This window comes from Mustelus asterias, chromosome 4 (genome assembly GCF_964213995.1).
Source record: "Mustelus asterias chromosome 4, sMusAst1.hap1.1, whole genome shotgun sequence".
Lineage (NCBI taxonomy): Eukaryota > Metazoa > Chordata > Chondrichthyes > Carcharhiniformes > Triakidae > Mustelus > Mustelus asterias.
This window is the reverse complement of record NC_135804.1, coordinates 71,348,571-71,372,870: the sequence shown is the minus strand read 5'-3', so window position 1 is coordinate 71,372,870 and position 24,300 is coordinate 71,348,571. Positions and strand designations below refer to the sequence as shown.

At 46.1% G+C, this 24,300-nt stretch overlaps 1 protein-coding gene across 1 annotated transcript in view; it reads left to right on the top strand.

The window, feature by feature from the left end:
* LOC144492777 (docking protein 4-like) overlaps positions 1-24,300 on the top strand; it is a 471,703-nt gene that overhangs the window by 444,168 nt on the left and 3,235 nt on the right. The window contains exon 7 of the mRNA XM_078211195.1: positions 15,552-15,675. Coding sequence (XP_078067321.1) covers positions 15,552-15,675 — 124 coding nt within the window. The remainder of the gene's footprint in view (positions 1-15,551; positions 15,676-24,300) is intronic.

Sequence of the window (24,300 nt, the reverse complement as noted above, 5' to 3'; positions counted from 1 at the left end):
AGAGAGATGTGTTGACCCGTTAGAAAAAATCTCAATTACAAGGGAGGAAGTGTTAGGTTTTTTAGGAAACATTAAGACAGACAAATCTCCCGGGCCAGATGACATCTATCCTGGACTCCTTAGAGAAGCAAGAGATGAAATTGCTGGGCCTCTAACAGAAATCTTTGTCTCTTCACTGGACAAAGGTTAGGTCCCAGAGGATTGGAGGATAGCAAATGTGGTCCCGTTATTTAAGAAGGGTAGCAAGGATAACCCGGGTAATTATAGGCCGGTGAGCTTGACGTCCTTGGTAGGGAAATTGTTGGAGAAGATTCTTAGAGATAGGATATATGCGCATTTAGAACTGAATAATCTCATTAACGATAGACAGCATGGTTTTGTACAAGGGAGGTCATGCCTCACAAATTTGGTTGAGTTTTTTGAGGAGGTGACAAAAACGATTGACGAGGGAAGGGCCGTGAATGTCGTCTATATGGAATTTAGTAAAGCATTTGACAAGGTCCCTCATGGCAGGCTGGTGCAAAAGGTTAAATATCATGGGATAAAAGGTGAGCTAGCTAGATGGGTGGAGAACTGGCTTAGCCATAGAAGACAGAGGGTAACAGTGGAGGGGTCTTTTTCCGGTTGGAGGTCTGTGACTAGTGGTGTTCCGCAGGGCTCTGTACTGGGACCTCTGTTGTCTGTGATATATATAAATGATTTGGAGGAAGATGTAGCTGGTGTGATCAGTAAGTTTGCGGATGACACAAAAATTGCTGGAGTTGCGGATAGTGATGAACATTGTCAGAGAATACAGAAGGAAATAGATAGGCTGGAACATTGGGCAGAGAAATGGCAGATGGAATTTATTCCAGATAAATGCGAAGTTATGCATTTCGGTAGATCTAATGTAAGGGGGAGCGATACAATAAATGGTAGAACCATCAGGAGTATAGACACACAGAGGGACCTGGGTGTACAAGTCCACAGATCTTTAAAGGTGGCAGCACAGGTGGAGTGGGTGGTCAAGAAGGCATACGGCATGCTTGCCTTTATTGGACGGGGCATAGAATATAAAAGTTGGCATATGATGTTGCATCTGTATAGAACGTTGGTTCGGCCACATTTGGAATACTGCATCCAGTTCTGGTTACCACACTACCAGAAGGACGTGGAGACTTTGGAGAGAGTACAGAAAAGGTTTACCAGGATGTTGCTTGGAATGGAGGGTCTTAGCTATGAGGAGAGATTGGGTAAACTGGGGTTGTTCTCCCTGGAAAGACGGAGGATGAGGGGCGACCTAATAGAGGTGTATAAAATTATGAAAGGCATAGATAGGGTGAACAGTGGGAAGCCTTTTCCCAGGTCGGAGGTGACGAACACAAGGGTTCAAGGTGAGGGGGGCAAGGTTCAACACAGATGTCAGGGGGACGTATTTTACACAGAGGGTAGTGGGAGCCTGGAATGCACTGCCAAGCAAGGTGATTGAGGCGGACACGCTGGGATCATTTAAGACTTATCTAGATGGCCACATGAACAGACTGGGAATAGAGGGATAGAAACGAATGGTCTAGTTGGGCACATGAGCAGCGCAGGCTTGGAGGGCTGAAGGGCCTGTTCCTGTGCTGTATTGTTCTTTGTATCTTTAGGTTCCTTTGATGCCACAGTTGCTTTATTTTCCCACTCTGCCTCACAACAGCTGAAATAGTCACCAAATAACTAACCAAAGTCCCCCATGACTGATTGCCTCAAAGGCCTTAATTAAGAAGATCAAAACTGTATACAATATTCCAGGTGTGGTCTCACCAGTGGCCTGTACAGCTATAGCAAAACTTCCTTACTTTATGCTCCCCTTGCAATAAAGGGGAATATTCCATTTGCCTCCTTAACTACTTACTGTAGCTGCAAGCTAATGTTTTGTGATTCATGTACAAGGACACTCCGATCCCTCTGTACTGCAGTATTCTGTAGTCTCCATTTCAATCATATTTTGTTACTTTTTCTATTCCTCCTGCCAAAAAGTGGACAACCTCACATTTTATCATATTATACTCCATCTGCCAAATATTTTCCCAATTCATTGACCCTATCATAGAGATATACAGCAAAGAAACAGGCCCTTCAGCCCAACTCATCCATGCCGACCAGGTTTCCGAAACTGAACTAGTCCCATTTGCCCATATCCTTCTAAACAATGTACCTGTCCAAATGTTTTTGAAATTTGTAATCGTACCCGCCTCAACCACCTCCTCTGGCACCTCATTCGATATACGCACCACCCTGCGTGTGAAAAAGTTGCCCCTCAGGTCCCTTTTAAATCTTTTCTCTGTCTCCTTGAAGCTATGCCCTCTAGATTTGGACTCCCTACCCTGGGGAAAAGACCTGGGCTATTCACCTTGTCCATGTCTCTCATGATTTTATAAACCTCTACAAGGCACTAATGAAAAGTGGAACTTTTTCAAGGAACAAATACTGTGTGTCCTTGAGAGGTATGTCCCTGTCAGGCAGGGAAGAAATGGCCGAGTGAGGGAACCATGGTTCACAAAAGAGGTGGAATGTCTTGTAAAAAGGAAGAACATAAGAACATAAGAAATAGAAGCAGGAGTAGGCCATCTAGCCCCTCGAGCCTGCCCCGCCATTCAATAAGATCATGGCTGATCTGACGTGGATCAGTACCACTTACCCGCCTGATCCCCATAACCCTTAATTCCCTTACCGATCAGGAATCCATCCATCCGCGCTTTAAACATATTCAGCGAGGTAGCCTCCACCACCTCAGCGGGCAGAGAATTCCAGAGATTCACCACCCTCTGGGAGAAGAAGTTCCTCCTCAACTCTGTCTTAAACCGACCCCCCTTTATTTTGAGGCTGTGTCCTCTAGTTTTAACTTCCTTACTAAGTGGAAAGAATCTCTCCGCCTCCACCCTATCCAGCCCCCGCATTATCTTATAAGTCTCCATAAGATCCCCCCTCATCCTTCTAAACTCCAACGAGTACAAACCCAATCTCCTCAGCCTCTCCTCATAATCCAAACCCCTCATCTCCGGTATCAACCTGGTGAACCTTCTCTGCACTCCCTCCAATGCCAATATATCCTTCCTCATATAAGGGGACCAATACTGCACACAGTATTCCAGCTGCGGCCTCACCAATGCCCTGTACAGGTGCATCAAGACATCCCTGCTTTTATATTCTATCCCCTTCGCAATATAGGCCAACATCCCATTTGCCTTCTTGATCACCTGTTGTACCTGCAGACTGGGCTTTTGCGTCTCATGCACAAGGACCCCCAGGTCCCTTTGCACGGTAGCATGTTTTAATTTGTTTCCATTGAGATAGTAATCCCATTTGTTATTATTTCCTCCAAAGTGTATAACCTCGCATTTCTCAACGTTATACTCCATTTGCCATATCCTCGCCCACTCACTCAGCCTGTCCAAATCTCTCTGCAGATCTTCTCCGTCCTCCACACGATTCACTTTTCCACTTATCTTTGTGTCGTCTGCAAACTTCGTTACCCTACACTCCGTCCCCTCCTCCAGATCATCTATATAAATGGTAAATAGTTGCGGCCCGAGTACCGATCCCTGCGGCACGCCACTAGTTACCTTCCTCCAACCGGAAAAACACCCATTTATTCCGACTCTTTGCTTCCTGTCGGATAGCCAGTCCCCAATCCACTTTAACACACTACCCCCAACTCCGTGTGCCCTAATCTTCTTCAGCAGCCTTTTATGGGGCACCTTATCAAACTTTATGGGGCACCTTATCAGGAAGAGAGAAGCTTATGTAGGGATGAGGAAACAAGGTTCAGATGGCTCGATTGAGGGTTACAAGTTAGCAAGGAATGAGTTGAAAAAGGGACTTAGGAGAGCTAGGAGGGGGCATGAGAAGCCCTTGGTGGGTCGGATCAAGGAAAACTCCAAGGCTTTTTACTCTTATGTGAGGAACAAAAGAATGACCAGGGTGAGGTTAGGGCCGGTCAAGGACAGTAGTGGGAACTTGTGTATGGAGTCAGTAGAGAAAGGAGAGGTGATGAATGAATACTTTTCTTCAGTGTTCACCAAGGAGAGGGGCCATGTTTTTGAGGAAGAGAAGGTGTTGCAGGCTAATAGGCTGGAGGAAGTAGATGTTCGGAACGAGGATGTACTAGCAGTTTTGAATAAACTGAAGGTCAATAAGTCCCCTGGGCCTGATGAAATATATCCTAGGATTCTTTGGGAGGCAAGGGATGAGATTGCAGAGCCTTTGGCTTTGATCTTTGGGTCCTCGCTGTCCACGGGGATGGTGCCAGAGAACTGGAGAATGGCGAATGTTGTTCCTCTGTTTAAGAAAGGGAATAGAAATGACCCTGGTAATTATAGACCGGTTAGTCTTACTTCGGGTGGTCGGTAAGTTAATGGAAAAGGTCCTGAGGGATGGGATTTACGACCATTTAGAAAGATGCGGATTAATCCGGGATAGTCAGCACGGATTCGTGAAGGGCAAGTCGTGCCTCACAAATTTGATAGAATTTTTTGAGGAGGTAACTAAGTGTGTTGATGAAGGTAGGGCAGTTGATGTCATATACATGGATTTTAGTCAGGCATTTGATAAGGTCCCCCATGGTCGGCTTATGATGAAAGTGAGGAGGTGTGGGATAGAGGGAAAGTTGGCCGATTGGATAGGTAACTGGCTATCTGATCGAAGACAGAGGGTGGTGGTGGATGGAAAATTTTCAGACTGGAGGCAGGTTGCTCGCGGAGTGCCACAGGGATCAGTGCTTGGTCCTCTGCTCTTTGTGATTTTTATTAATGACTTAGAGGAGGGGGCTGAAGGGTGGATCAGTAAATTTGCTGATGACACCAAGAATGGTGGAGTAGTGGATGAGGTGGAGGGCTGTTATAGACTGCAAAGAGTCATAGATAGGATGCAAAGCTAGGCTGAAAAATGGCAGATGGAGTTTAACCCTGATAAATGTGAAGTGATTCATTTTGGTAGGACAATTTTAAATGTGGATTACAGGGTCAAAGGTAGGGTTCTGAAGACTGTGGAGGAACAGAGAGATCTTGGGGTCCATATCCACAGATCTCTGAAGGTTGCCACTCAAGTGGATAGAGCTGTGAAGAAGGCCTATAGTGTGTTAGCTTTTATTAACAAGGGGTTGGAGTTTAAGAGCCGAGGGGTTATGCTGCAACTGTACAGGGCCTTGGTGAGACCACATTTGGAATATTGTGTGCAGTTCTGGTCACCTCACTATAAGAAGAATGTGGAAGCGCTGGAAAGAGTGCAAAGGAGATTTACCAGGATGCTGCCTGGTTTGGAGGGTAGGTCCTATGAGGAAAGGTTGAGGGAGCTAGTGCTGTTCTCTCTGGAGCGGAGGAGGTTGAGGGGAGACTTAATAGAGGTTTATAAAACGATGAAGGGGATAGATAGAGTGAACGTTCAAAGACTATTTCCTCGGGTGGATGGAGTTATTACAAGGGGGCATAACTATAGGGTTCATGGTGGGAGATATAGGAAGGATGTCTGAGGTAGGTTCTTTACTCAGAGAGTGGTTGGGGTGTAGAATGGACTGCCTGCAGTGATAGTGGAGTGAGACACTTTAGGAACATTTAAGCGGTTATTGGATAGGCACATGGTGCACACCAGGATGATAGGGAGTGGGATAGCTTGATCTTGGTTTCAGATAAAGCTCGGCACAACATCGTGGGCCGAAGGGCCTGTTCTGTGCTGTACTGTTCTATGTTCTATGTTAAGGTCACCCCTTATCCTCCTATACTCCAGGGAAAAAAAGTCCCTGTCTATCCAGCCCTCTCCTTATAATTCAAACTTTCCATGTAAATCTTTTTTGCATCCTTTACAGTTTAATAATATCCTTCCTATATTAGGGTGACCAGAAATGTATGCAGTACTCCAAATGTGGCCTTACCAATGTCTCATACAGTTGTAACATACGTCCCAACTCCTGAACTCAATGCTCTGACCAATGAAGGAAAGTGTGCCAAATGCCTTCTTCATCACCCTGTTTATCTGTGACACCACTTTCAAGCAGCTGTGCACCTGCACCCCAAGGTCTCTCCGTTTGACAACACTCCCCAGAGGCCTACCATTAATTGTATAGGTCCTGCTCAGGTTTGCATTACCAAAAGGCAACACCTCACATTTACCTGAATTAAACTCCATCTGCCATATCTCAGCCCACTGTCCAGTTGATCAAGATCCCATTGTAGTCTTAGATAACCTTCTTCACTGTCCACTACACCATCTTGTCATATGATTGTCATATCAGGGCGGCACGGCAGCACAGTGGTTCGCACTGCTGCTTCACAGCTCCAGGGACCTGGGTTCGATTCCCGGCTTGGGTCACTGCCTGTGTGGAGTTTGCACATTCTCCTCGTGTCTGCGTGGGTTTCCTCCGGGTGCTCCAGTTTCCTCCCACTGTCCAAAGATGTGTGGGTTAGGTTGATTGGCCATGCTAAAATTGCCCTTTAGTGTCCTGAGATGCGTAGGTTAGAGGGATTAGTGGGTAAAATATGTAGGGATGTGGGGATAGGGCCTGGGTGGGATTGTGGTCGGTGCAGACCCGATGGGCCGAATGGCCTCTTTCTGTACTGTAGGCCTTCTATATATCTATTCTATATATCTATCGATATCTCTTTGTAGACTCTCTATATCCTCCTCACAGATTACTCTCTTACATACCTTGGTACTGTCAGACAATTTGGCAACAATATACTGTGTCCGTTCATGCAAGCAATTAATAAAGACTAGATTATTGAGGCTCCATCACTGATCTCTGCAACACTCTACTAGTTACAAGTTGGCAACCTGAAAATTACCCATTTATCCAGACTCCATGTTTCCTGATAGTTGGCCAGTCCTGTAACAATGCTAATATATCAGCACCAATTTCAGGAGTTCTTATCTTATATCGTAAATTTTTATGTGGCACCTTATCAAATCCTTTTTGGAAATCCAAATACATTACATCTACTTGTTCCCCTTTACCCACCCTGCTTATTACATACTAAAAGAACTCTAATAAATTTCTGAAAAACGATTTTCCTTTCACAAAACTATGTTGACTCTGCCGATAGCGTTATGATTTTCTAAATGTCCTGCTGCTACTTGCTTAACAATGTATTCCAACATAATCAAGGAAAGGACAGGAAATTGGGCGTGAAGAATGTCGGATCAGCCATTGAATGGCAGAGCAGGTTCGAGGGGCTGAATGGCCAAATCCTGTTCCCATTTCTTATGGTCTTATAATCCCAATGACGTATGTTAGACTAACTGGCCTGTAGTCTTTCTGCCTCCTTTCTTGAATAGAGGGCTTACAGCAGGTCCAGGGGACTTGTCTACCTCTAGACCCATTAATTTTCCTAGTGATAATTAACTGTTTATTATTAACTGTTTATGTTTCACCTGCCCTTTTCTCCCCCCTGAATTTCTACTATTACTCGGTTACCTTTTATAGATAGATACTCCTTCAATGTCTCTGTCATTTCTTTGTTTCTAATTGCTAATTCCCCAATCTCACCCTCAAAAGGTTCAATGTTCATGTCAGCTGCTCTCATTCATTTTATGTACCTGTAGCAGCTTTTACTGTCCCTGTTTTTTATATTCCTTGCTAATTTGCCTGCATAATGTACTCTATTTTTTATTCAACCTTTGTTGGTTTCTAAAGTTATTAAACTTTCTGGCCTACCAGTAATTTTCCAGTATTGTTTCTCCTTTCTTTTAATTGGATACCATCTTTAACTCCCTGAGTGATCCTAGTGCCGTATCTCCGACTGTACCCTTGGCAGGTGTATCCAGGAGGTGGGTTCAGTCCTTGGACCCTAGATTGCTGGGATTCCTTTCTCAGACTCATTTTCTGGGCCTTCTCTTGCAGTCAGGTGTCCTTGAAAAATTGTGTCACTTCAATCAGGAGATTCCTCCAAATAGGTCTCTTCAGATCAAGGGTCTCCCAGGCATTGACAGGAGGAATATGGCTGATTAGAGACCTAAAAGGCAATTTACAAGGATGATGCATCCTTCTCATAATATTTTATTCTTAACGGAATCCATCTTTGTTGAGAAGTATGAAATATCCCCTTAAATGTCTGCCACTACTTCTTTACTTTCTTACCTTTTAACCTATTTGCCCAATATGCGTTAGCCAACTCTATCTTCATACCTTTGTCATTGTCTTTATTTAAGTTTAAGACACTAGTTTCAGACCCATATCGTTCACCTTGAAACTGAGTATGAATTTCTATCATGTTATGATCCCACTTACCTACAGAATCCTTTACTATGAGGACATTACTCATGTCCCATCACACCTTAACAAGTCCAAAATAGCCTGCTTTATGGTTCTTTCTGGAACATATTGTTCTCGGCAGCTATCCCAAATATACTCTGTGGATTCATTCTCCAGGCGACCTTTCCCAAATTGATTCATCAAATCTATATGAAGATTCAAATCACCCATGATTATTTAGTATCTTTGACCTACAGTGTGGCTGCTGTTAGGGGGCCCATAAACTACTTGCACCAGCAAGTTCTCTCCTTTGATATTTCTTATCTTCATCAAAACTGATGCTACAGGTTGACCTTCTGAATCTGAATCATTTCTCACTGTTGGGTGAAAAAGGTGATGTCCTTGAGTTGGTCAAGGTAGAATTTCTTTGGTTTGAGTTGCGAGGCAAAAAAGGGAATGATCATGCTACTGGGCTATTATATGGGCCACAAAATAGTGAGTGATAGAGAGGAACAGATCTGTACGATCCCTGAGGTGGCAGGCATACTGAAATAAGGGCTAGCAAAGCTTTTATTTGCTTTTTATCCTTGGGATGTGGGTGTCACTGGCTAGGCCAGCATCTTTTGCCTATCTCTAATTGGCCTTGAGACGGTGCTGCTGGAGACACTTTCTTGAAGGGAAACAGTCCTGATAGTTTAGGTACATTTGTGATATTCTCTCAGGCAGTTTGATACCAGGATATTAGTGAATCAAATGTGTTTTTATAAAAATCTGACAGTTACATGTTTGTTATTAATGAGACTGCTTTTTATTCTATGTTTGTTAATTAATTGAATTTAAATTTCCCCAATAAACACAATGGAATTAAAACTCATGCGCCTGAAGTAGTTCAGGTCTCTGAATTACTGGCCAGTAACATTATCACTCTGCTACTGGCATCCTGAGCTATTGGCTACAAAGGGAGGGAGAATATGCTGAAATAATGACAGAATATGCTGGATAAAATGTGCCTCCAATGCCATTACATCTTTCCTCACATACGGGGAACCAAAACTGTGCACAATACTCCAGGTGCAGCCTCACCAATGCCTTGTATAGTTGCAACAATACTTCCGTACCATTATATTCTCTTCCTTTAGCTATAAATGCCAACATTCCATTCGCATTCTTTATTATCTGCTGTACCTGCATGGCTCGTTTTCTGTGACTCGTGAACAAGATTCATGTTCATTCTCCAGTTCCCTCTGCCCGGAGCACCCCGAAGTCTCTCCCCATTTAGATAATAAGTCGCCTTCCCATTTTTCCGACCAAAGTGCATGACCTCATACTTATTCACGTTGAACTCCATCTGCCACATTTTGGCCCACTTTCCTTATCTATCTATATGCATTTGTAAGTTCTTATTTCCTCATTGCAACTTACTGCCCTGCCTATTTTTGTGTCATCTGCAAATTTGGCTATGGAGCCTTCTATCCCTCTATCCAAGTCATTAATGTAGATTGTAAATAGCTGGGGCCCAAGGACCAAACCCTGTGGCACCTCACTAGTTACTTCTTACCATCCAGAAAAAACATTTATCCCAACTCTCTGTCTTCTGTCCATCAGCCAGTCACCTCTCCAAGCTAAGAGACAGAGGAGCTATTTTAATGGTACCATTAGAGATTGAAGAGTGTTAATAGTGGCAAAGGTAGTATAGCAGAAGGCATTAATTGAAGAACAAAGGTTTATGGTCAGTGGGAGCAACAAGGAACAACAAACTGAACAACAAGGATCAGTGGCCTTGGGGGGAGGGTTGTGGTTGTGTTGGGGACAAGCCAAGGGAACCGAATAATAGGAAACAAAAGGGGGAAGTCAAGGTGAGGGGAAAGGTCACAGGCTGAAGTTGTTGAACTCAATGTTGAATACAGAGGCTATAAAGTGCCAAATCGGAAGATGAGGTGCTGTTCCTCTAGTTTGCGTTGGACTTCACTGGAAAATTGCAACAGGCCAAGAACGGACATGTGGACATGAGGGCAGGATCATGTGTTGAATTGGCAAGCTACAGGAAGGTTTGGTCCTGCTTGTGGACAGAGCAAAGGTGTTCCGCAGATCTCCCCTCTTCACGCCCTAATGGCACCATTAACAGCCTCTTTGCCTCATGTCCTTGACATCTTTGCCGATTTCTCCTTAGCTCCAGTTTGGTAGAACTATCATATGAACTTGAAACATTAGCTATGTTCCTCTCTCCACAGATGCTGCCAAAACTGCTGAGTATATCCTGTTTTTATTTCAGATTTACAATATCTGCAGTATTTTGCTTTTATTTGAGGTTAATGCTCTGCTTAAGCCTCATCTAGAGTGTTGTATCTAGTTCTGGTCACCATGTTTTTGGAAGGATGTGAGGGTCCTGGAGAAGTTGCAGAGGGAGATTTACCATAATGGGTCCAGGAATGAGGAATTTTAGGATGGAGAATCTGGGGTTGTTCTCCTTGGAGAAAAGGAGATTGAGAGGAGATTTGATCAAGATGTACAAGATTATGATGACCACGAAAAATCGTTATCATTGGCTGACAGTACAGAGACGAGGAGACACACAAATTTAACAAGAGATGCAAGGAGAACATGAGAAAGAACCTTTTTACACAACGAGACTCCCTGAATCCAGTGATTCCTAAAAGATCACTGCCAATGCCTCCACAATCTCCTTGGCTATCTCCTTCAGAACCCTGGGGTGTGGTCCATCTGGTCTGGGTGATTTATCCACTTTCAGCCTTTTCAGCTTCCCTAGCACCTTCTCCTTAGTGATGACCACTACATTTACTTCTGCCCCTGACTCTCTTGAAGTTCTGGCATGTTATTAGTGTCTTCCACTGTGAAGACTGATACAAAGTACCCATTCAGTTCTTCTACCATTTCTCTGTCCCCCGTTACTACTTCTCCAGCCTAATTTTCCAGCGGTCCAATGTCCATTCTTGACTCTCTCTTAGCTTTTATATATCTAAAAAAAACTCTTGCAATCTTCTTTTTATATTACTAGATAGCTTACCCTCATATTTCATCTTCCTTTTTTTTCAGTTGTCCTCTGCTTGCTTTTAAAGGCTTCCCAATCCTCTGACTTCCCACTATTCCTCACATAACGGTATGCTCTTTCCTTTGTTTTTATGCTATCCCTGACTTCTCTTGTCAGCCATGGTTGCCTCATCCTCCCTTCAACATGCTTCCTCTTCCTTGGAATGAATTTATTTTGTGCCTTCTGAATTATCCCCAAAAACTCCTGCCATTTTTGTTCAGCCAATTCCAATGTCTCCCTCTCAAACTGCAAGGTGAATTCTATCATATTGCCATTACTGCCCCCTCGGGATTCTTTCACCTTAGGTTCCCTGATCAAATCTGCCTCATTACACATCACCAGATCCAGAAGTCCTGTTCCCTAGTGGGCTCTCGCACAAGCTGCTCCAAAAATCCATCCCGTAGACATTCCACAAATTCTTTATCTTGGGGTTCGCTAATAACTTGATTTTCCCAATCCACCTGCATGATAAAAGCTAAGAGAGAGGCAAGAGCACTTTGGGTGTACCGACACCACATGGACTGCAGCAGATCAGGAAAGTGGCTCACCACCACCTTCCAAAGAGCAACTTGGGATAGGCATTAAATGCTGGGCTCCATACCCAGTGTGGGGAAGGGCAGTACAACTCAATACTGTTTCCACTGTGTGGGGGAGGGGAAATATAACGAGACTGAGTGCCTGGAGTAGGGGAGGGGCAGTATAACTGGACTCAGTATAAGGAGCGGCAGATCACTGGGGTCAGTGTGCTGCATGGGAGAATGGAAGTTTAACTGAGCTCAGAGTGGGGCAGCAGTACTGAGGTCAGCATGGGGAAGTGCAGTCAAACTGGGCTCAGTTTGGGGAAAGGGCAGTATAATTGGGCTCAGTGTGGGAGATAAGTGGCATAACTGGGCTCAGTGCGGAGGATGGGCAGTATATCTGGGCTCAGTGTGGGGATGGGGAGGATAACTGGGCTGAGTGTGGGGGATGGGGAGTATATCTGGGCTCAGTGTGGGGATGGGGAGTATAACTGGGCTCAGTGTGGGGATGGGGAGTATATCTGGGCTCAGTGTGGGGATGGGGAGTATATCTGGGCTCAGTGTGGGGGAGGGACAGTGTAACTGGGCTCAGTGTGGGGGAGGGACAGTGTAACTGGGCTCAGTGTGGGGGAGGGGCAGGGTAACTGGGCTCAGTGTGGGGGAGGGGCAGGGTAACTGGGCTCAGTGTGGGGGAGGGACAGTGTAACTGGGCTCAGTGTGGGGATGGGGAGTATATCTGGGCTCAGTGTGGGGATGGGGAGTATATCTGGGCTCAGTGTGGGGATGGGGAGTATATCTGGGCTCAGTGTGGGGATGGGGAGTATATCTGGGCTCAGTGTGGGGGAGGGGCAGTGTAACTGGGCTCTGTGGGGAGGGGCAGTGTAACTGGGCTCAGTGTGGGGGAGGGACAGTGTAACTGGGCTCAGTGTGGGGGAGGGGCAGTGTAACTGGGCTCAGTGTGGGGGAGGGACAGTGTAACTGGGCTCAGTGTGGGGGAGGGACAGTGTAACTGGGCTCAGTGTGGGGGAGGGGCAGTGTAACTGGGCTCAGTGTGGGGGAGGGACAGTGTAACTGGGCTCAGTGTGGGGGAGGGACAGTGTAACTGGGCTCAGTGTGGGGGAGGGACAGTGTAACTGGGCTCAGTGTGGGGGAGGGACAGTGTAACTGGGCTCAGTGTGGGGGAGGGACAGTGTATCTGGGCTCAGTGTGGGGGAGGGACAGTGTAACTGGGCTCAGTGTGGGGGAGGGACAGTGTAACTGGGCTCAGTGTGGGGGAGGGACAGTGTAACTGGGCTCAGTGTGGGGGAGGGACAGTGTAACTGGGCTCAGTGTGGGGGAGGGACAGTGTAACTGGGCTCAGTGTGGGGGAGGGACAGTGTAACTGGGCTCAGTGTGGGGGAGGGACAGTGTATCTGGGCTCAGTGTGGGGGAGGGGCAGTGTAACTGGGCTCAGTGTGGGGGAGGGACAGGGTAACTGGGCTCAGTGTGGGGGATGGGGAGTGTATCTGGGCTCAGTGTGGGGGAGGGACAGTGTAACTGGGCTCAGTGTGGGGGAGGGACAGTGTAACTGGGCTCAGTGTGGGGGATGGGGAGTGTATCTGGGCTCAGTGTGGGGGAGGGGCAGTGTAACTGGGCTCAGTGTGGGGGAGGGGCAGTGTAACTGGGCTCAGTGTGGGGGAGGGGCTGTGTAACTGGGCTCAGTGTGGGGGAGGGGCAGTGTAACTGGGCTCAGTGTGGGGGAGGGACAGTGTAACTGGGCTCAGTGTGGGGGAGGGGCTGTGTAACTGGGCTCAGTGTGGGGGAGGGGCAGTGTAACTGGGCTCAGTGTGGGGGAGGGGCAGTGTAACTCGGCTCAGTGTGGGGGAGGGGCTGTGTAACTGGGCTCAGTGTGGGGGAGGGACAGGGTAACTGGGCTCAGTGTGGGGGAGGGACAGTGTAACTGGGCTCAGTGTGGGGGAGGGGCTGTGTAACTGGGCTCAGTGTGGGGGAGGGGCAGTGTAACTGGGCTCAGTGTGGGGGAGGGGCAGTGTAACTGGGCTCAGTGTGGGGGAGGGGCAGTGTAACTCGGCTCAGTGTGGGGGAGGGACAGGGTAACTGGGCTCAGTGTGGGGGAGGGGCAGTGTAACTCGGCTCAGTGTGGGGGAGGGACAGGGTAACTGGGCTCAGTGTGGGGGAGGGGCAGTGTAACTGGGCTCAGTGTGGGGGAGGGACAGGGTAACTGGGCTCAGTGTGGGGGAGGGACAGTGTAACTGGGCTCAGTGTGGGGGAGGGACAGGGTAACTGGGCTCAGTGTGGGGGAGGGACAGGGTAACTGGGCTCAGTGTGGGGGAGGGACAGGGTAACTGGGCTCAGTGTGGGGGAGGGACAGGGTAACTGGGCTCAGTGTGGGGGAGGGACAGTGTAACTGGGCTCAGTGTGGGGGAGGGACAGTGTAACTGGGCTCAGTGTGGGGGAGGGGCAGTGTAACTGGGCTCAGTGTGGGGGAGGGACAGTGTAACTGGGCTCAGTGTGGGGGAGGGGCAGTGTAACTGGGCTCAGTGTGGGGGAGGGGCTGTGTAACTGGGCTCAGTGTGGGGGAGGGACAGTGTAACTGGGCTCAGTGTGGGGGAGGGACAGTGTAACTGGGCTCAGTGTGGGGGAGGGACAGTGTAACTGGGCTCAGTGTGGGGGAGGGGCTGTGTAACTGGGCTCAGTGTGGGGGAGGGGCTGTGTAACTGGGCTCAGTGTGGGGGAGGGACAGTGTAACTGGGCTCAGTGTGGGGGAGGGGCTGTGTAACTGGGCTCAGTGTGGGGGAGGGACAGTGTAACTGGGCTCAGTGTGGGGGAGGGGCAGTGTAACTGGGCTCAGTGTGGGGGAGGGACAGTGTAACTGGGCTCAGTGTGGGGGAGGGGCTGTGTAACTGGGCTCAGTGTGGGGGAGGGGCAGTGTAACTGGGCTCAGTGTGGGGGAGGGGCAGTGTAACTGGGCTCAGTGTGGGGGAGGGGCAGTGTAACTGGGCTCAGTGTGGGGGAGGGGCAGTGTAACTGGGCTCAGTGTGGGGGAGGGACAGTGTAACTGGGCTCAGTGTGGGGGAGGGACAGTGTAACTGGGCTCAGTGTGGGGGAGGGACAGTGTAACTGGGCTCAGTGTGGGGGAGGGGCTGTGTAACTGGGCTCAGTGTGGGGGAGGGGCAGTGTAACTCGGCTCAGTGTGGGGGAGGGACAGGGTAACTGGGCTCAGTGTGGGGGAGGGGCAGTGTAACTGGGCTCAGTGTGGGGGAGGGGCAGTGTAACTGGGCTCAGTGTGGGGGAGGGGCAGTGTAACTGGGCTCAGTGTGGGGGAGGGGCAGTGTAACTGGGCTCAGTGTGGGGGAGGGGCAGTGTAACTGGGCTCAGTGTGGGGGAGGGACAGTGTAACTGGGCTCAGTGCGGAGGATGGGGAGTATATCTGGGCTCAGTGCGGGGGATGGGGAGTATATCTGGGCTCAGTGTGGGGGAGGGACAGTGTAACTGGGCTCAGTGTGGGGGAGGGGCTGTGTAACTGGGCTCAGTGTGGGGGAGGGGCAGTGTAACTGGGCTCAGTGTGGGGGAGGGGCAGGGTAACTGTAGTTAGAACTTGATTTGCCTTGGAAATGATGCCACCATGGTTGAACACCCTGAGAATGATTGGATAGCATACGGTGCTGCAAGCTGGCAGCAGAGGTCGACAGGATATGAGATGTCTCAGGGTGCGTCTTCCATAGCATTTGACAGGAAGATTTTGTCTTGGATTCAGTGCTTTTCTGTGTTATATTTGCAGGTATTGAACAAGAATTCGGAATTGGAACATTTCCCATCTCCAGCTAGTGGTGTACTTCCACGCAGTGTCTTCTGGCACCACATAACGAGTTCACAGCACAGCACAGAAATGGAGCACAGCAACCGTAAGAATGGGCACTGTACCCATAGGGATGCTCACACTGTTATCATATTCACACAACACTCTGAGATCATTACAGCAGCAGGAATAGGCTATTCAGCCCATTGAGCCTGCTGACCTGATTGTGGCCTCAACTGCACTTTCCTGTTTGTTCCAAATAACCCTGAACTATTTTGTTAGACTGAGAAAATAGCTTAGTTTGTAAATAGTGCGTTAATCATGAATGTTGCATAAATAGAGACATTAAGTTCAAAAACAGGACAATTATGCTGAACATAGAACATAGAACAGTACAGCACAATACGGGCCCTTCGGCCCTCGATGTTGTGCCGAGCTTTGTCCAAAACCAAGATCAAGCTATCCCACTCCCTATCATTCTGGTGTGCTCCATATGCCTATCCAATAACCGCTTGAAAGTTCCTAAAGTGTGTGACTCCACTATCACTGCAGGCAGTCCATTCCACACCCCAACCACTCTCTGAGTAAAGAACCTACCTCGGACATCCCTCCTATATCTCCCATCATAAACCTTATAGTTATGCCTCCCTACTAACAGCTACATTCACCCGAGGAAATAGTCTCTGAACGTCCACTCTATCTATCCCCCTTATCATCTTATTAACCTCTATTAAGTCGCTTCTCATCCTCCACCGCTCTAAAGAGAACAGCCCTAGCTCCCTCAACCTTTCCTCATAAGACCTACCCTCCAAACCAGGCAGCATCCTGGTAAATCTCCTCTGCACTCTCTCCAATGCTTCCACATCCTTCTTATAGTGAGGTGATCAGAACTGCACACAATATTCCAAATGTGGTCTCACCAAGGTCCTGTACAGTTGTAGCATAACCCACGGCTCTTAATCTCAACCCCCCGTTAATAAACGCTAACACACTATAGGCCTTCTTCACGGCTCTATCCACTTGAGTGGCAACCTTCAGAGATCTGTGGATATTGTCCCCAAGATCTCTCTGTTCCACCACATTCCTCAGAACCCTGCCATTGACCCTGTAATCCGCATTCAAATTTGTCCTACCAAAATGAATCACCTTGCACTTATCAGTGTTAAATTCCATCTGCCATTTTTCGGCACAGCTCTGCATCCTATCAATGTCTCTTTGCAGCCTACAACAGCCCTCCACCTCATCCACTACTCCACCAATCTTGGTGTCATCAGCAAATTTACTGACCCACCCTTCAGCCCCCTCCTCCAAGTCATTGATAAAAATGACAAATAGCAGAGGACCCAGCACTGATCCCTGTGGTACACCGCTGGTAACTGGTCTCCAGTCTGAAAATGTTCAATCCACCACCACCCTCTGTCTTCTATGAGATACAGTAAGAGTTTTAACAACACCAGGTTAACCTGGTGTTGTTAAAACTCTTACTGTGTTTACCCCAGTCCAACGCCGGCATCTCCACTTCTATGAGATAGCCAGTTACTTATCCAATCAGCCAAATTTCCTTCTATCCCACACCTCCTTACTTTCTTCATGAGTCTACCATGGGGAACTTTATCAAACGCCTTACTAAAATCCATGTATACGACATCAACTGCTCTACCTTCATCTACACACCTCGTTACCTCCTCAAAGAATTCAATCAAATTTGTGAGGCAAGACTTACCCTTCACAAATCCGTGCTGACTATCACGGATTAAGCTGCATCTTTCCAAATGGTCATAAATCCTATCCCTCAGGACCTTTTCCATTAACTTACCGACCACCGAAGTAAGACTAACTGTCCTATAATTACCAGGGTCATTCCTATTTCCTTTCTTGAACAGAGGAACAACATTCGCCCACTCTCCAGTCCTCTGGCACTATCCCCGTGGACAATGAGGATCCAAAGATCAAAGCCAAAGGCTCTGCAGTCTCATCCCTTGCCTACCAAAGAATCCTAGGATATATCCCATCTGGCCCAGGGTATTTATCGACCATCAGGTTTTTCAAAATTGCTAATACATCTTCCCTCAGAACATGCAAAGTGATGAATTTTGGTAGTACTAACGTAGGGGGGAGCAATACGATAACTGGCAGAACCATAAAGGATGTAGATACGCAGAGGGACCTGGGTGTGCAAGTCCACAGATCCTTGAAGGTGACGTCACAGGTGGAGAAGGTAGAGAATAAGGCATATGGCATGCTTGCCTTTATAGGACGGGGCATAGAGTATAAAAGTTGGGGTCTGAAGTTGCAGTTGTCTCGAACGTTGGTTCGGCCGCATTTGGAATACTGCGTCCAGTTCTGGTCGCCACACTACCAGAAGGATGTGGAGACTTTAGAGAGAGTGCAGAGGAGGTTTACCAGGATGTTGCCTGGTATGTAAGGGCTTAGTTATGACGAGAGATTGGGTAAACTGGGGTTGTTCTCACTGGAAAGACGGAGAATGAGGGGTGACCTAATAGAGGTGTATAAAATTATGAAAGGCATAGATAGGGTGAACGGTGGGAAGCTTTTTCCCAGGTTGGTGGTGACGTTCACGAGGGGTCATAGGTTCAAGGTGAGGGGGGGGGAGGTTTAACACGGATATCAGAAGGACGTATTTTACACAGAGGGTGGTGGGGGCCTGGAATGCGCTGCCGGGCAAGGTGGTGGAGGCAGACACACTGGGAACGTTTAAGACTTATCTAGATAGCCATATGAATGGAGTGGGAATGGAGGGATACAAAAGAATGGTCTAGTTTGTACCAGGGAGCGGCGCAGGCTTGGAGGGCCGAAGGGCCTGTTCCTGTGCTGTATTGTTCTTTGTTCTTATCTACCTCCTCCAGCCTATCAGCCTGTATCCCATTCCCATCCTCAAAAACATGGCCCCTCTCCTTGGTGAACACTGAAGAAAAATATTCATTCATCGCCTCTCCTATCTCTTTTGACTCCATGCACAAGTTCCCACTACTGTCCTTGACCGTACATAACCTCACATAAGAGTAAAAAGCCTTGGGGTTTTCCTTGATCCGACCTGCCAAGGACTTCTCATGCCCCCTCCCAGCTCTCCTAAGCCCTTTTTTTTAAGCTCATTCCTTGCTACCTTTTAACCCTCAAGCGACCCAACTGAACCTTGTTTTTTCATCCTTACATACGCTTCCTTTTTCCTCTTGACAAGACATTCAACCTCTTTTGTGAACCATGGTTCCCTCACTCGGTCATTTCCTCCCTGAACCTTTATAAAGCTCTGCTTAAGTACCAACTATTGTTTTGTGTCCAGTCCTGGTCACACGTTTTGAGTGATCTGAGGGTCTTTGAGAGAGTGAAGAAGAGATTTATGAATACAGTTCCAGTGATGAGGGATTTTAGTCCCAAGGTTAGGGTTTTTCTCCTTGGTGCAGAGATTGAGGAAAGAGATTTGATTGAGGTGCACAAGATTGTAACAGGTTTCGTAGACAAGGAAATGCTGTTCCAATTAGCTGATGGTAGAAGCACGAGGAAACATGATTAAGGTTTTGGACAAGAGATACAGGTGGGATGTGAGGAAGAAAGTTTTTACACAGCAACTGTTATGAGCTGAACTCTGGCTATGAGGGTGGAGGAAGCAGAGACGATTAATGATTTCAAAAGAAAACCGAACAAGCACTTTAACGAAATAAACTTGCTGGGCTACAGTGATTGAGTGGGGCAGTGGGACCGACTGGTTTGTTCCACAGAAAGCTGGCAGATTTAACTGGCTGCATGCCCCCTCGCCCCCCACCCCGCCATGTCATAAATTACTTTGTGATCTTTGAATCAGTTTTGTACCTATCCTCGGAGTGTTGGAGAATGTGTGGAGGGAAATTAACTCTGTATTTAACCCCATGCTGTACCTGTCCTGGGAATGTTTGATGGGGACAGTGTTGAGGGACAAAAACAGGAAGTGCTGGAAAACCTCAGCAGGTCTGACAGCATCTTGTGAGGGAGAATATCCCTCTCTAGTTGCTGTCAGACCTGCTGAGATTTTCCAATATTTTTGTTTCAGATTCCAGCATCCATATTATTTTGCTTCTTGTTGAAGGGAGCTTTACCCTGCTTCAAACCCCGTGATGTACCTGGTCTGGGACTGTTTGATGGAAACAGTGTAGAGGAAGCTTTATTCTGTATTTAACCCGGTGCTATGCCTGTCCCAGAAGTGTTTGATGGGGATGGAGTTTTAATCTGTATCTAACCCCATGCTGTACCTGTCCTGGGAGTGTTTGATGGGGACAGTGTAGAGGGAGTTTTAATCTGCATCCAACCCTGGGAGTGTTTGGTGGGGAACGTAGAGGGAAACGTATCTTTAATCTAATCCCGTGCTGTCCCTATCCTGGAAGTATTCGATGGGGACAGTGTAGAGGGAGTTTTATTCTGTATCAAACCCCGTGCTGTTTCTATCCCGGGAGTGTTTGATGACAGAGGGGAGTAAGGTCTAGAGATGGCAAAGCAGTGGAAGATAATTTGGCAAAATCATCTGCCCTGTGAAGGATTTGTTTTTAATGAGTTCCAATGACCTGCATTCAATAGTAACTTTCAAAAGGAATTGGGTAAATAATTGGAAATGACAGGTTTTCATTTCAGGGGAGTGGGACAAATTAGTTTCCTCTTTCACTGGTGCAAGGTGGCCAATACTCTACTGTTCTATATGCTGGAATGATTCAGGGAGGTGTAGAGATGATGAGAGATGGAGGAGAGAATGACAAAGACAGAGAAATGTATGGGAGGAGAATTAGTGTAAATCTATGATCTGACATTGATAGTGTTGCAAAGTTGATGTTTCTAAAATTGTCTGTTTAAAAAGTTGTTTTTAAATATAAAAAAATGCAAGAACACAGAGATCCCCAAAGCGAAACATTGTATCAAAGGCCAGGCAGTAGTGTTGCCAAGACAACAGGCTGTTTTTAAAGTTAAAAAAAGTTTATTAGTCACAAGTAGGCTTACATTCACACTGAAATAAAGTTACTGTGAAAATCCACTAGTCGCCATATTCCAGCACCTGTTCGGGTACACTGAGGGAGAATTTAGTATAGCCAATTCACCTAACCTGCACATCTTTTGGACTGTGGGAGGCAACCGGAGAAAACCCACGCAGGAACAGGGAGAACGTGCAAACTCTACCCAGAAACAGCACTGTGTCCCTGGCACTGTGAGGCAGCAGTGCTAACCACTGTGCTGCCCCATTTTTGAATTTTGCCCACTTTAAACTAGGCACTTAGCAACAGCAGCCTATAAGATTTAAATTTGATGTTTCGGTAGCCTGGGAACCAATCCTATTGAGGGGATGTTGGTACGCCATCAGGGTATAAGACAGTTCTCAGCTCCAGAGAGACACAGCAACAGCTAAGAGCTTTTAGCTCAAAGCCTCACCTGAATAGAAAAGGCACTAAAAAAAGCCAGAGATTCCAGACAGAAGAAGATAGAAGATTCCAGAAGATGACAAACCTGGTTGCAATTTTGAGAGTGACTAAAAAATTCTATTTTTTAAGTGAGAATGGTATTTATCTAAACAGCATTCCATTAGAATAGTGTTTTATTTGGTTTGTCAATAGTTTAGTTAAGCTGTTCACTGTTAGATTAACAAATAGAGATGCTCCAAATGATTCAACTCAGTTTACTCCATTTGAATTGATATTCGGAAACAAAGAGGACCTTTAAAATTAATTAAGGAAAAGTTGGTAGGTCCGAAGTCCGAGATCTCAGTTGGATTGTGTATCTGAGGTGAGAGAAAGATTAAATAGAGTGGATTAAATTGCTAAACAACATTTGAAGGTGACCCAGCACCTAATGAAACAAGAAGCAGATAAGAAATCTAAAATTTGTACGTTTGCCCATGGGGATAAAGTATTGGTGCTATTACCAGTGATGGGAGATCCCTTCAAAGCAAGGCTTAGTGGTCCCTATCAGATTGAGAAGTTAAGTCAGGTGAATTATCTGGTAAAGATGCCGGAAAGGAAAAAAAAAAATAGGGTACATCATGTTTACATGCTAAAACAGTACTATGACAGGGAAAGGGAACCAGAGAAACAGGTATTAGTTACTGCCAGTGAGGAATCAAATCCAGATGATATGGATTTTGATGTGTCTTAGAATAAATTGAATAATGAAGAAGTCCTTAAGGAATGGAATAGGATTGTGAGCTATCTGTCCCAGGAACAGGGAACTGAATTGAAAGACTTGTTACAGTGTTATGAGGACCTATGTTGAAAAAGAATGGGGAGGACTAATGATATGGTATATGAGGTTGACGTAGGGAATGCTGTTTTGATAAAGCAACACCCCGATCAGCTTAATCCTCTCAAAGCAGCACAGGTTCAGAAGGGAATGGAAGTGATGCTACAAGACACATCACAGAGCCAAGTCAAAGTGAGTGGAGTTCACCAATCATGTTGCTCCCCAAACCTAATGGTACTCAATGATTCTGCGTCGATTATCGGAAGGTCAACACTGACTAAATCTGATTAATACCCAATTCCAAGGCTGGAGGATTGTGTGGAAAAAGTAGGACAAATTATTTACATCACAATGTTGGACTTGCTTTGCAGTTACTGGCAATTACCTTTGACGGAGAGAGCAAAAGAAGTTTCTGACTTTGTAACCCCAAATGGGCTATATCAATTTAAAGTAATGCCCTTTGGGATGAAAAACACACTTTTGGTGGTGCTACTTTTCAAAGGCTTATTAACAGAGTTGTTGCAGGATTGACTAATCGTGATGTCTACATAGATGACTTAGTGATCTTTAGTCATTCATGGAAAGGTCACATGGAGCATTTGGTAGAGCTCTTCGAGAGACCATAGAAGGCAAAGCTGGTCATAATTTTGACAAAAACAGAATTTATGAAGGTGGTGACATTTTTAGGGCACAACATTGGATATGGACGGATGACACCGGAAAATATGAAGACAGGCACCATCGAGGAATTTCCAAGACTAATAGCGAAGAAGGAAGTGCTACAATTTTTGGGATTGAGTGGATTCTACAGAAAATTCATACCGAACTTTAGTAGCGCAGTGGCACCGTTGATGAATTTGTTAAAAAAACACAATTTCGGTGAACAGTGCGAAGCCAGGAGGCATTTGAGAATTTGAAAGCAATGTTAACCATCGCACCTATTTTAGCCACACCAAACTTTTTGAAACCCTTTAAAGTTGCCATCGACGCCAACAATGTAGGTGTTGGAGCTGTGTTGTTACAGGAGGATGATTGTGGAATTGAAAGGCCAATTGGTTATTTTTTTGAAAAAAACTCAATATTCACCAGACAAAAATTCCACTATTCAAAAGGAGTTATTGAGTTTAGTAATGGCCTTATAACATTTTAATGTTGACGTTGCAAACAATGCATCGGAGACGATCGTGGATAGCGATCACAATCCTATGACATTTCTGGAAAGATTTAAGGACAAGAACGTCAGACTGTTTCGTTGGAGTCTTATGTTACAAGCATTTAATTTACAGATTGTACATGTTGTGAGTCATGAAAATGTTATTGTGGATGTTTTATCGTGAGTTTAAAAGAAAAAAAAATGAAGCCATCTTTTCATGATGGTTCTTTTTTTTTCTTAAGGGGGGAGGTGTTGAGAAGTTGGTGTTTGTAAAATTGTTTGAAAGGTGTTTATTTTTTCAGAAAAAAATGTAAGTACACAAAGAGCCCCAAAGTGAAACATGGTATCAAAGGCCAGGCATTAGTGTTGCTAAGGCTGTTTTTTAAAATTTTGCCCAATCAGTTTAAACTAGGCACTTAGATAACAGCAGCCTATTAGATTTAAATTTAATGTTTTGGTAACCTGAGAATCAATCCAATTGTGGGGACGTTGGCATGTCATCAGGGCTATAGGAGACCGCTCTCAGATCCAGAGGACAGCCAGCAACTACTCTCTGCCACAGCTAATGCTCTTAGCTCACAGCTCACCTGAATAGTAAAAGGTACCAAAAGAAGCCAGAGATCCCACGCAGAAGATGATGACAAACCGGGTTGAAATTTTGAATGACTAGAATGATAGAACCCTACAGTGCAGAAAGAGGCCATTTGGCCCATCGAGTCTGCACCAACCACAATCCCACCCAGGCCCTACCCCCATATCCCTACATATCTTACCCACTAATCCCTCTAACCTACGCATCTTAGGAAACTAAGGGGCAATTTTAGCATGGCCAATCAACCTAACCCGCACATCTTTGGACTGTGGGAGGAAACCGGAGCACCCGGAAGAAACCCACACAGACACGAGGAGAATGTGCAAACTCCACACAGACAGTGACCCGAGCCGGGAATCGAACCCGGGACCCTGGAGCCGTGAAGCAGCAGTGCTAACCACTGAGCTACCGTGCCGCCCCTATTTTTCTATTTTTTTTGTTAATAAATGGGAATGGTATTTATCTAAACAGCATTCCATTAGAATAGTATTTTATTTGATTTATCAATTGTTTAGTTAACCTGTTCACTGCTAGATAAATAAAATGTTACTTGTTGATTTTAGAGTGTCTGAGATAGTTATTTTGATTTAACCACTAAAAGTTGCTGAAGAGCAGATCGTACTATTCCTCGCACACTTTTAACAGATAAAGTGAGGTACTCCTCTTTGAGTAGTTAGCTGTTAGCTCTCAGATAGGGAATCAAGCCCCCCCCCCTTATAACATTATTGTACATTCTGATGCAGTATATTTAGTTTCAGCAATAAGTTTCGTGATTT